Below are 13,177 nucleotides of genomic sequence, written 5' to 3'. Positions count from 1 at the left end.
TGTATAAGATGACATACAACTCTACTACCCGCAGAGGAGACTAGAGTAAAGAAGAGGAAGAAGGCGTATCTGAATAGACCAGAGTTTGAAACTTAGAGAAGAACTCTGAGCTTGACCAGAATATCGATGCAGTAACTAGCAAGCAAAGCACGAGAGGTTTGAAAGAAAAAAAATTGATTCATAAACTTATCCCTAATATTTGGTTAAATTATAAGTTATATCTTATACAATATTAAGATTTATAAATTAGTCTCTAAAATTATACCTAAATTTATAATGGTCTAAAATTTAATGGATATTTAGTGGGCGGGCGGATGCGGGGCGGGCGGATGCAGGGCGGGTGGATGCGGGGCGGGTAAGGTCTCAAACCCATCACTCGCCCACTACCCGCGATGGGTACCACTTTCTAAATCCACACCCGCCCACTACCCACTAAAGTTATACCCATACCCGCTCCAATTGAAGCGGGTATGGGTCGTATTCCACAAAATTGTACCCGTTTGCCATCCCTATGCGTAACCGACTTCTGATCCCTAAAAAATAAATTTCTGGTAAATATAGACCAAGTTGTCTTTAAAAATGATTTTTTGTATAAATTATTTCTTAAGACATTTTTAAGTACTTGACCTACCTAACCTAATCGTCGATAGCGGCTCTGAATCGTTTCTGAATTCAACCAATTTAAAATTTATTCGATTTTCCGAACACTTGACTTTTCATACGCCTAAAGTAAAATTCATTTTCGTTTTGAAAAAAGACGTTACGATCACGACTTATTTGACACAAATGCTCAATTCAAAGGTTTAATTTAATTTATTAACCTTTTATTTCTTAAATTGAATAAAAAATCATGAGTTCAGTTTTTATTCCAGAATTTGAGGGATTCATACACCCTCAAACCTTTCATAAAAATTAAATTTAAATGAAAAATCTTCTTAATTATTAAATTATAATTTAGAATTGTCAAAAATATATTAATTTTAAATTTTTATTCGATCCAAATCAATGAGTCAAATTCATGATATTAAATAGAAAACTAAACCCTTATACAAGTTAACTATAAGTTCTTATTTAAAACTATCTTCACTTTGAGTTAGTTGTTGAGCTCTTTCCATGCCTCAAGCATCTTAATTTTATTAGAAAAGTTTTGTTAAGTTTGATGAAATAACCTTCTAGGACTGCAATGAAAAGGACAGATAGAAGAATGAGAAAGTTGAAGCAAATGGAGAAAGTGATAAAAGGGAAAACTACTATCACGTTTATAACTGCCCAACAACCTCCAACTACCCACTTAACTGAACATAAAACCAATAAGTGTAATTGATTTTCTATTGTATTTTCTTACTGAAATTAAGCATTTTCTATAAATGGCACAAGAAGTGAAATGAAGGTTAACTAATACCTTATGGAAATAGCAGCAATTATAGCTTATAATCTCTTAAATCATTGTTCAACTTTTAAATGAGGTGAGACTGAAATGGACCATTTATTTTTATGAATAATTAACGAAAAAATATTTCTCAATCTCGCTAAACTATTTGGAATATATTTATTCATGCCATTCATTTTTTTTCTTTTTCTCAAAATATTTTGAAATTTTATATTTTATAATTAAATTTAAATCAATAAAACTAATTAAGAAGTGGATTAACACAAATTTATAAAATTCTTGTCCAAAATCTAATGGATATGAGAAATTATTTTATTTTATTGTTGAGTCCGTCTTTAATTTACTTTCACTTATCTTGTGGGTTCGGATTTAGTATTCATATATTACAAAAAGTAGAATTATTGGGTCAGTCGGTATTGGTCCACAAGGTAAGCTATCATGCAAGAGAAGATTTTGACACCTACCAAAAGGTTCTTCTACGGCTATAAAAGGAGAATCATCTCATTGCAAAATCATCCAAAGACTGCTTCATAATGTCTCTGGCAAGCTTGTTAGCATTGGTCGTTGTAGTGGTGACGCTCTTCGCCCACACTCCCTCACTCGGTTCCTACGACACACCCGACTATGGGAAAAAACCTAGTCATGTCTATACACCACCCGAAAACAATCCACAATACCATCCACCATCAAAAAAGGATCAACCCGAATACAAACCACCAAAAAAGGAAAAACACAAATACAAATCACCGAAGTATGAGAAACCCAAAGAGAAGTCACCTTATCCACCACCATCTTATTCATCATCACCTTATTCACCACCGCCTTATTCAGACACACCTTATTCATCACCATCTTATTCACCACCAAAGAAGGAAAAAAATGAATACAAATCGCCAAAGTATGAGAAACCTAAAGAGAAGTCACCTTATCCACCCCCATCTTATTCACCACCACCTTATTCATCACCACCTTATTCATCACCACCTTATTCAGACACACCTTATTCACCACCAAAGAACGAAAAACACGAATACAAATCGCCAAAGTATGAGAAACCCAAAGAGAAGTCACCTTGTTCATCACCATCTTATTCGCCACCAAAATATGAGAAACCAAAAGACAGGTCACCTCCACCAAAGAATGGAAACTCACCTTACTATCCACCACCAAAGGAGGAAATCCCGCCTTACTATGAACGATCTTATGGTTTGTATCCCGCAAACACTCACCACTGAAGAAGCCTCTCACTACTTAGCCATCCAAAACTAGACTGTTTTGGCTATATATTTGAAGTAATATGCAAGAATAAAAGCTTTTGTCAATCTCATCTTCTATGTATTGGTATAGCTTAAGATGTTTTATTGTTTGTCATGTTTGATGAGAGACAATTAGCGTTGAGAATGCTAATCTCAGTACTATCTAAAGTATCCATTATGTGCCTGGTTCATAAAATATAAAATGTCAAATGTAAGTGTTTTTATCACATGTTTTTCCTCAATACTTTGATGCATATTTCCTCTTATTTTCTTTTACGATCAAAATAGATGCCGAACTCAATTTTTCTTATGCTTCAACGCAAGCAAGTAGAAAATGGTCCATATAACATAAGATATGCCCTTATCACAATATATGACGTATAGATACTATTAAAGTTGTATTTATAATTTGATGAGAGATAGAGTTATAATTATAGAAAATAATCGATTCTTAAATCAACTATATAAATGTGTTATGGTCGCTAAGACATAGATCATCTCGTATTTTCTCTTATCTCGTCAAAACGTTTATACTAAAGAGAACTCTATCTTCTTGGGAGATGAACCAAAGAAAGACTCAAAGATTTCAATTTATCAATTAATTTAGATACGCTTCCGTATTTAGTTTTTTATTTTTTGATGATTTGACATGATCACATTCTGATTTTTTTATATTTATTTATGATTTAGTTCTAACAGATTAATCACATAACAAGCTCAAATATTGTGCAGTCATACCAACCGGAGATGATGATAATTCATAAGGCAAACCCAGATCTAGTGCTCCAACAAGAAGCAATTCTTTTGAAAAACAAAGAAAATCCATGGAGCCTGAGAAAGAGGGGGCTCCTGATAAATAATCGAAGTCGTTGGATTTAACGATACCCTTTGAAGTTTTTGGATTAGTTAGCCTCACATATCACATCACAATATTATCAATATTTAAATAATCGAAGTCGTTGGATTTAACGATACCCAGATCAGTGACCTTTAACTAATATTTATTATTAATCCAACATTTTTTTTGGATTAGTTAGCCTCACATATCACATCACAATATTATCAACTGACGTTTTTGGATATTTATTACTTTAAATAACACTTTAGTTTTTTTAATCTATATCTTTGTTTTTAGATATTTATTATTTTAAATAATGCTTTAAAATTTTTAAATCTATAAATTTTATGTAACATAGTGACATATACAATATGACAATAATATCTTAGAGAAAACTATTAACACTTAACAGTTAAAATTGACCAAATGACTCTGATCACCATTTTTCAACCCGCCATTTTATTATTATTATTATTATTATTATTATTATTATTATTAAATTAATGTATTTATTTACAAATAACCTAAATTGGGCCCAAAATACAATCCCAATAGCAGGCCTAATAATAAAAACCCTAACGGCCCATCCTATTACAATTCTTGGCTAACCCTAACACCCACCGCCGCCAAGGATAAGAAAAGTCTCGCCTCGTTGGAGTCGTTCGCCATCGTTGATCTCGTGACCATCACCAACCGTTTCAACCATCCCGTCTTCATCATCTCATCAAAACAGCGAAGAAAATACCAAAAAAATCAAAGAAAGTCATAGATTTACCAACCATATCAAAACCCTTTGAAAAATATTAAATCTCAGTTTTAGAAAATGATTTCCCTACTCGAGCTCACTGTTTTCTCACCAAAAGACTGAATAATTTATGAGAAGAAGATATTCGAAAGATAAAAAGGAGAGGGGGAACATGTTTGAAAAGAGGGAAAAAAAAGAAAGGAACCGAAAACCAAAAAAAATATTTATTAATGCCATTCATTTTTTTCTTTTTCTTTTTTCAAAATATTTTAAATTTTATATTTTTATAATTAAATTTAAATAAATAAAACTAATTTAAGAAGGAGATTAACATAAATTTATAAAATTCTTGTCCAAAATCTAATGGATACATGAGAAATTGTTTTAATTTTATTGTTGAGTCCGTCTTTAATTACTTTCACTTATCTTGTGGGTTCGGATTTAGTATTCATATATTACTAAAAGTAGAATTATTGGGTCAGTCGGTATTGGTCCACAAGGTAAGCTATCATGCAAGAGAATATTTGACACCTACCAAAAGTTTATTCTACCGCTATAAAAGGAGAATAATCTCATTGCAAAATCATCCAAAGACAGTGCTTCATAATGTCTCTGGCAAGCTGTAAGCATTGGTCATTGTAGTGGTGGCTCTCTTCGCCCCCACTCCCTCACTCGGTTCCTACGACTCAGCCGACTATGGGAAACAACCTAGTCATGTCTATACACCACCCGAAAACAATCTACAATACCATCCAATATAAAAAAAAGATCAACCCAAATACAAACCACCAAAAAAGGAAAAACATGAATACAAATCACGGAAGTATGAGAAACCCAAAGCAAAGTCACCTTATCCACCTTCATCTTATTCTCCATCACCTTATTCATCACCGCCTTATTTACACACACCTTATTCATCAGCATCTTATTCACCCCCAAAGAAGGAAAAACACAAATACAAATCACCAAAGTATGAGAAACCCAAAGAGAAGTCACCTTATCCACCATCTTATTCACAACCATCTTATTCACCACCATCTTATTCACCACCATCTTATTCACCACCACCTTATTCATCACCATCTTATTTACCACCAAATAAGGAAAACCACGAATACAAATCGCCAAAGTATGAGTAACCCAAAGAGAAGTCACCTTATCCACCACCATCTTATTCACCACCACCTTATTCATCACCGTCTTATTCACACACACCTTATTCATCACTGTCGACACCATTTTTCGTCCGGACGGGGAAAGACCGATACCGACTCGGGGTTTTTCTCTTTGAAAAGTGTTTAAAAAATGTGAGGAGTCACCACCAATCATTTAAGGTGAGATTGGAACACAGGAAAAACTAGATGATTTTAACAAAACCTTTTATTTTTATTAAAATACTGAGTTTTGGGGTCTGCGAAAAATCCAAAACTCAGGTTCGGGAGTGGGTTACGCGTGGGGAAGGATTAGCACCCCCACAAGCGCCCAAAAATTGGTACCTAGTTGGTTACCCTATATTTAAAATCTAAAATTTTGGGTTCGATCTTTATTTAATTTAAAAATCATTAAGGATGTAAATTTGAAAAGGGTAATCGTTTATTGAGGCCCATAGCATTCACCCCCGAGCGTAAATGCGGGAGATAAGCTATTATGCCTAATAACCAAACATTGCCTCGTTTTTAGAAAAACATGATGCGGTTTTGAAAAAGGATGTCGACCTATTTAGGGTAAATAAAATGCAATCAAACATTGCCTAATTCCTTAATAAGTAAACATTGCCTTAGAGTTAAAATAAAATGCAATCAAACACAATTTTATTCAATTCTAATTAATCTAAGGTAAATTAAGGCTTTTTCTAACTTAAGGTATCAAATTATGAAAATTAAGGAACATAGGGGCTCAGATATAAAACGTAGCTTGTAATATTTATCCTATTTAATTATGTAAGCGTTAAAGTTCTAATTAAGCTTGAGGACTAAATGGTCGAAGGATTTAAAAATGTTGAGTTAATCGATCGACGAATATAGCCAAGAGGGGGGTGAATTAGCAATTAAAATTTCGGTGGAAGCTTTTGCAGAAAATTGAAAATATTTGCACAGCGATTTTTTGAGTGGTTCGACTTTCTCAAAAAAAGTCTACATCCACTACCTTAGCTATCCACACTAAGGATTTTCCACAAATTCACTAATTTGTCTTTCTTTTGAGGACAAAGAGTAACCTTACAAATCCCTCAAGAATTATACCCCAAATTCTTGAGAACACTCTCTCCCAAAAAGAACAATACAAATTTTGCAAACTTATAAGAAAATCCTCACAAGGAAAGATGTTTGCACAATTCTAGAAAAAAGAAAGAACAATCAAGAATAATACAATTGAGTACAATAAGTGTTCTTGAAAGCAAAGATGAATATTGAATGAAATAGGCTTGAAAATGCACAAACTTGAGGTTTGATGATTTCTCTTTGATTCTATCTTGATTCTTGATAATTGTTGTTGATCAATGGCTTCTAAGCTTGTTTAAATACTCCTTCAGTTGATTCTAAACGTTGGAGATTATTAGTGGAGTCAATAGAGTCGTTATTGTGTGAAAACAATTAATAAAACAGCTTGGAGTGTGGGGTGGGGGGGAATCGGTACCCCCTCATAGGAGATAGGTTCCTGCAGTGTAAAATTCAAATATTTCGACCGTTACACAGGGGGAATCGGTACCCTCCGAGTGATCTATTATTTCTTGGAGCCAAAACCATTAAGGGGGAATCGGTTCCCTATTGGGGGGAATCGATACCCTATGAGTAAACTGTTATTTCTCGGAGCCAAAACCTTTCAGGGGGAATCGGTACCCTCTGAGTAAACTGTAATTTTTGGCTTGAAATTGTTTCAAGAAATATTTTAAGTTTGAAACTTAATTTTACACTTGAGTAAAGATTGAAATAGACATTTGAAAACTTGGAGTAATAATTTTTATATTTGAATAATTTAATCGAATATATAATTTAAAATTTAATATAAAATCTTAAAATTCATTAACACATAATTTGTTATATCGAAACATCAAAATGTTTTCAACAATCTCCCCCTTTTTGATATAACAAAACACTTAAGTAATTTTAAGATTTTCTTGAAAATAATTTTTGAAATAAAAAATTAATTTTGAAAAATTACCCCCCCTAACACTTCTCCCCTTTTTGTTAAATAAAAAAGAATACTCTAAAATGTTTTTTTTAAACAAGGTTTTTGAAAACTTAGCCAATTGATATTTAAATATAGCTTAAGATGCTAAGATCATAATCAAGAGAAGACATTAGCCATTAGTTTCATAATTAAATATTAAAAAATAATGTGAAATGACAAAATTGATCATATATCTAAAATGATGTAAATGATGCGTAAAATGAAATTTAAGGAAATCTACATATATAGATAAGTTCAAATCATCCAAAACATTCAAAATAAATCTAAACATCCATAAATTCAAACAATCATAAGCATCAAAATGTTAAGGCAATAAGTTCTAAGACCCATCTAAGAGCACGACGAGAATCAAGCATCCGTAAGTGGACTGGGATGAGGAAAATGAGCTCGCATTGCGGTCATCTCATGTGTGAGCGCATTAATACGTTCATTTATTGTTGCGTTGTTCACGCGCATCTCCTGAAGAATTTCCAATTATTGAGCTCCCATAGTGGATAAATGGGATTCTATGGAAGTAAATCGTGAATCCATGGATGCATACCGGAAATCGAATGTCTACATAAAAGATTGAAAATATGGAGGCATTTGATATTCTTGTTGTGCTTGTTCCTCATGCTGCTCCGGCTCATCGTCAGCTCCCGGAGTCAGCTCACTGGTATGAACCCATTGACCAGTTTCTTCACTTATCTTTCATCCCAAATTTGTTAAGGAAAAGAGATTGATTTGAGTTTTGAGTGGAAAAGGGACATCAAGGGCAACCCTAAGCTCGACTTTAGAAAACAAATTACTCAGAATACAACCGTAAACTAGAGATGAACAGAGTTTCTTATTAGGAACTAGGTTTACAATTTTAACAATTTCAGCAAAGATAATCCGAGGTAGGTTTATTTTAAGATTATTTTGGATACAATGTAGCCACCAAAGATCCAAGGCTCGAAGAGTGGAGTATCTGCCTCCGGATGGTCGAAACCACCAAGAGATCATTAGATGAAGGAAACGATCATGGAGATCTAATACACTCGCACTATCCCTTCTTTTATAAAGAGAACTTATCGTTTGTTTTTCATTTTCTAAGCCGTCATTATCTAATCCTAATGCATTGGCTATGTATTCCAGATCAATATAAAAGAATTTTCCTAAAAGATAGGATCGAATTCCTATGGTTACAGTTTTAGCATGGTTTTTAATGCAAACGAAATTATAATAGAAAATTCGAAAGAGTTGATGATAAACTATTGGTTCAAGTTCAAATAATTTATCAAATTTCCACTCTCGTAGGGTAGGAAGATATCGAAAATTTATGTCCAACATAGGTTGAAGAGATGGGATTCTTTCTTCCTGAATTTTGTAGGATTCAAAATATTGAGAATACCTAAAGGAGAGATTTTGTCTACGACCTGGTTCATTGAAGCACGAATTACGAATGGTCATATTTGGATCATCGTGATTAGGATTAGGAAACTGTTGGATAGGAGGTGGATTTGGAGGTGGGTTTGGTGGTTGGTTTGATCGACTAGAGGATGACCTAGGGCGTTTGTGAGACATGACTTAAGGGAATCGGAATAGAAAGAGTAACATGTAATTTTAAACACATGTATGCAATATAATCAATCCCAAAACTCAATTGAGTCCGCAATAATTCAAGGTTCTCTAAAATAATCCTAATGGGTAATTTTGAAAATTAGGTTTGAAAACAAGGTTTGAAAATCAATATACGTATAGTTTTCATAATAAAACACAACAATTTGAAAAACAAAACAATCATTTTTTTTTAATTTTGAAAATCTCAAAATTTTGATCAATTTTGTGTTTTTGATGAAATTAGTTGTAGATTATAGTTCTAAATCAATATATAAGCAATGCCCAATACTTATTTCAACCTAGAACTAATTAAAACTAGTCCTATGTTTAAAATCAATAAAATAGAGGGTTTAGAAAAATTACCTTGAAAATTGAAGATTGAGTAGATTTTGATGTTGTTTGCACTTAATTAATGATGCTAGCAGGTTTAGGAGATGATAATTGAAGTAATTCCGATTAGAAAACGTTGTTTTGAAGCAATTTAGAGATTTGAGGAGAGAAAGGGAGTGAACGGCGAGAGAGAAGAGGATGAAGGGTTTTGAGAGAAAATGGTTTATTTGAGCGTAATAAACCAGACCCCGTGGGGGGTATCGATTCCCTAAAGGGGGAATTAGTTCCCATTCAAAGGGGGAATCGATTCCCCTGCAAGGGGGTATCGATTCCTCCTGCACTAAAATTCAAAAATCTGTATATAAACACTCAAGATGTTAAATTAATTAGCTTTAGTGGTATTGACAACTCATATATTGAAAGTTAATCATGTTCAATCAATCAAATATATCTTTAAGCATTATTTGAACATATAATTAATTTTCACTAAGAATCATAAACTCCCCCTAACTAATAGCAAAGAATGCAATCAAAATAGTTATTATTAGAAGCACTTTTCATTTATCCTTAAAAGTACTAAAATTAATTTAAACACTAAATGAAGATAGGTCAGTTAAACCTAATGCTCTCATAAGTGTCCAAAATCTTTCTTTGTCTAAGGTTTTGTAAAAATATCTGCTAATTGATGCAAAGTATCATTAAATTCTAGAACTACATCTTCTTTAGCGACAAGGTCTCTAATGAAGTGATGTCTAATTTCAATGTGTTTAGTTCTAGAGTGTTGGATGGGATTTTTAGTGAGACAAATAGCACTAGTATTGTCACACTTGATAAGTATCGTACCTACTTCAATTCCATAATAAAAAAGTTGTTGTTTCATCCATAAAACTAGTGCACAACAACTACCCACTGAAATGTATTCCGCTTCAGTGGTAGATAATGCAACATAATTTTTTTTCTTTGAAAACCAAGAAATCAACATATTTTCTAGGAATTGGCATGTACCGGAGGTGCTTTTCGTATCTATTTTGCATCCTCCATAATCCGCATCAGAGAAAGCATGCAAGCTAAAAGTAGAGTCTCTAGGATACCATAGTCCTAAACTAGGAGTGTCCTTAAAGTATCTAAAGATCCTCTTAACGGCTAGTAAATGTGATTCCTTAAGGCATGATTGAAATCTAGCACATAAGCAAACACAAAACATAATGTTTGGTCTACTTGCGGTTAGATAAAGCAAAGAACCAATCATTGACCTATATAATTTAATATCCACACATTTACCTCCTTCACATATGTCAAGCTTTGTAGAAGAGCTCATTGGAATGACATGTGGTTTCCTATTTTCCAATCCAAACTTCTTAATCATATCCTTGACGTATTTAGCTTGATTGATAAAGATGCCATTTTTTCTTTGCTTGATTTGGAGTCCCAAGAAATATGAGAGCTCCCCCATCATGCTTATCTCGAATTCACTCTGCATTAACTTAAGAAAATTCTTGGCAAAGAACATCATTACTAGAACCAAATATTATATCATCAACATAAATTTGAACTACTAATAAATCTTTACCTTTTCTCTTTAAAAATAATGTAGTGTCAACCTTCCCTTTTGAAAAACCTTTTTCAATTAAAAAATTTGACAATCTTTCATACCAAGCTCTAGGAGCTTGTTTTAGACCATAAAGTGTTTTTGTCAATTTAAAAACATGGTTTGGAAATTCTAAATCTTCAAAACCAGGAGGTTGTTCCACATACACTTCTTCTTTTATAAAACCATTTAAAAATGCACTTTTAACATCCATTTGATACAAATTAAGTTCATTGAAACACGCAAATGCTAATAACATTCTAATTGCTTCCATCCTAGCTACGGGAGCGTATGTTTCATCATAGTTTATGCCTTCTTCTTGAGTATACCCTTGAGCAACAAGTCTAGCCTTGTTTCTTACTATATTACCACTTTTATCAATCTTATTCCTAAATACCCATCTAGTACCAACAATAGATTTATTTCTAGGCCTTTCAACTAATGTCCATACTCTACTTCTCTCAAATTGATTTAACTCTTCTTGCACAACCATAATCCAATGTTCATCATTTAATGCTTCTTTAATATTCTTAGGCTATATGCATGAAATAAATGCAACATAATTACATATATTTCTAAGAGAAGATCGAGTTGTTACCCCTTTTGATGAATCACCTATTATTTCACCATCCTTGACATAGTTGTACTCTCTTGGGTAAGATACTTCCCTTTCTTAAATGGTTGGATTCTCGAGAGGATCTTGAGTTTCCTCATCTTTCGTTTCTTCATTTGATGATGGTTTTCAAACGTCATGTCCAAAATCATTTATGTTTATAATACCTACATCATCATTCAAACAAGAATCCTTTCTCAGAAGGAAATTATCGTCGAAAACAACATGTATAGACTCTTCTACAACTAAAGTTCTTTTATTAAATACTTGATAAGCTTTAGAATTTAATGAATAACCTAGAAAAATTCCTTCATCACTTTTAGCATCAAATTTGCGAAGATTTTCTTTACCGTTGTTTAAAACAAAACATTTACATCCAAAAGGATGAAAATAGCTAATGTTAGGCTTTTTATTTTTGAAAAGTTCATATGAAGTTTTCTTCAAAATAGGCCTAATCATTACTCAATTTATAACATAACAAGCGGTATTTGTGGCTTCCGCCTAAAAATATTTTGGCAAGTTGTTTTCATAAAGCATGGTTCGAGCCATTTCTTCTAAAGTTTGATTTTTCCTCTCAACAACTCCATTTTGTTGAGGGGGTTTTAGGTGCTAAAAATTATGGCTAATACCATTAGAATTACAAAATTCAGTAAATCCAAGATTTTCAAATTCAGTTCCATGATCAGTCCTAACACTAGTTATAGAGTAACCTTTTTCGTTTTGGATTACTTTTGAAAACGTGATGAATTTTTCTAATGTTTCATCTTTATACTTAAGAATAGAACACAAGTATATCTAGAATAGTCATCTACCAATACAAATGCATATTGTTTTCTACCCAAGCTAGTAGTCCTAGATGGCCCAAAAAGATCTAAATGGATCAATTATAAAATTCTACTAGTGGATACGTCATTAATGTTTTTAAAAGAAACTCGCTTTTGTTTTCCTTTAGCACAAGCATCACAGATTTTATCATTATCAAAATTTAGCTTTGGCAACCCTCTAACTAAGTCTCATGGAATTAGTCGTTGCAAAACACTCATACTAGCATATCCTAGTCTCCTATGCCATGACCAACCATCATGCTCATCCTTAGCAACTAGGCATAAATTATTCATATCTATAGAATCTAAATGCACCACATATATGTTTCCTATTCTATGACCAACAAGCATAATCCGATTAGATGCAATGTCAATGACTTTACAACCATTAGTTTCAAACATGACATTGAATCCCTTATCTCACAATTGACTAATACTCAATAGATTATGCTTTAATCCATTCACATATAAAACATTCTTAATTTGTATGGAAGAGGTATTACCTATAGGGCCTATACCTTAAATGTGACCTTTTGAGTTATCACTAAAAGTCACCTTTCCTCCATTTTTGGCGTTGAGCTTTATGAACCGACTTTTGTCACAGGTCATGTGTCTTGAGCATCCACTATCAAGGTACCATGAATTTGAATTTGTTTCTCGTGCCTTGTAGCAATGCTCATTTCCCTACAAGCATAGATTAATTTTTGGTACCCAAAATCTTTTGGGTCCATATTCATTAGTCTCTAAAATTATAGGCCCCTTAGGTATCCATTTGTGTACGATATCCTTATCTTTAGTAGTAATGAGTTCTTTAGGAACCCAT

At 32.9% G+C, this 13,177-nt stretch overlaps 1 protein-coding gene across 1 annotated transcript; it reads left to right on the top strand.

The window, feature by feature from the left end:
* The first annotated feature begins 1,923 nt into the window (after positions 1-1,923).
* On the top strand, positions 1,924-2,625 carry LOC120113587 (early nodulin-75-like). The gene has a single exon (XM_039134690.1). The coding sequence runs from the start codon at positions 1,924-1,926 to the stop codon at positions 2,623-2,625; it is 702 nt and encodes a 233-aa protein (XP_038990621.1).
* The last annotated feature ends 10,552 nt before the right edge of the window (positions 2,626-13,177 follow it).

This window comes from Hibiscus syriacus, unplaced genomic scaffold (assembly GCF_006381635.1).
Source record: "Hibiscus syriacus cultivar Baekdansim isolate YM2019G1 unplaced genomic scaffold, ASM638163v2 tig00110210_pilon, whole genome shotgun sequence".
In the NCBI taxonomy this organism is placed as follows: domain Eukaryota; kingdom Viridiplantae; phylum Streptophyta; class Magnoliopsida; order Malvales; family Malvaceae; genus Hibiscus; species Hibiscus syriacus.
This window is presented reverse-complemented; position numbering and strand designations above follow the sequence as displayed.

Excerpts from the sequence above, each read along its gene's own strand:
- LOC120113587 (XM_039134690.1), top strand. The coding sequence starts at position 1,924 with ATGTCTCTGGCAAGCTTGTTAGCATTGGTCGTTGTAGTGGTGACGCTC.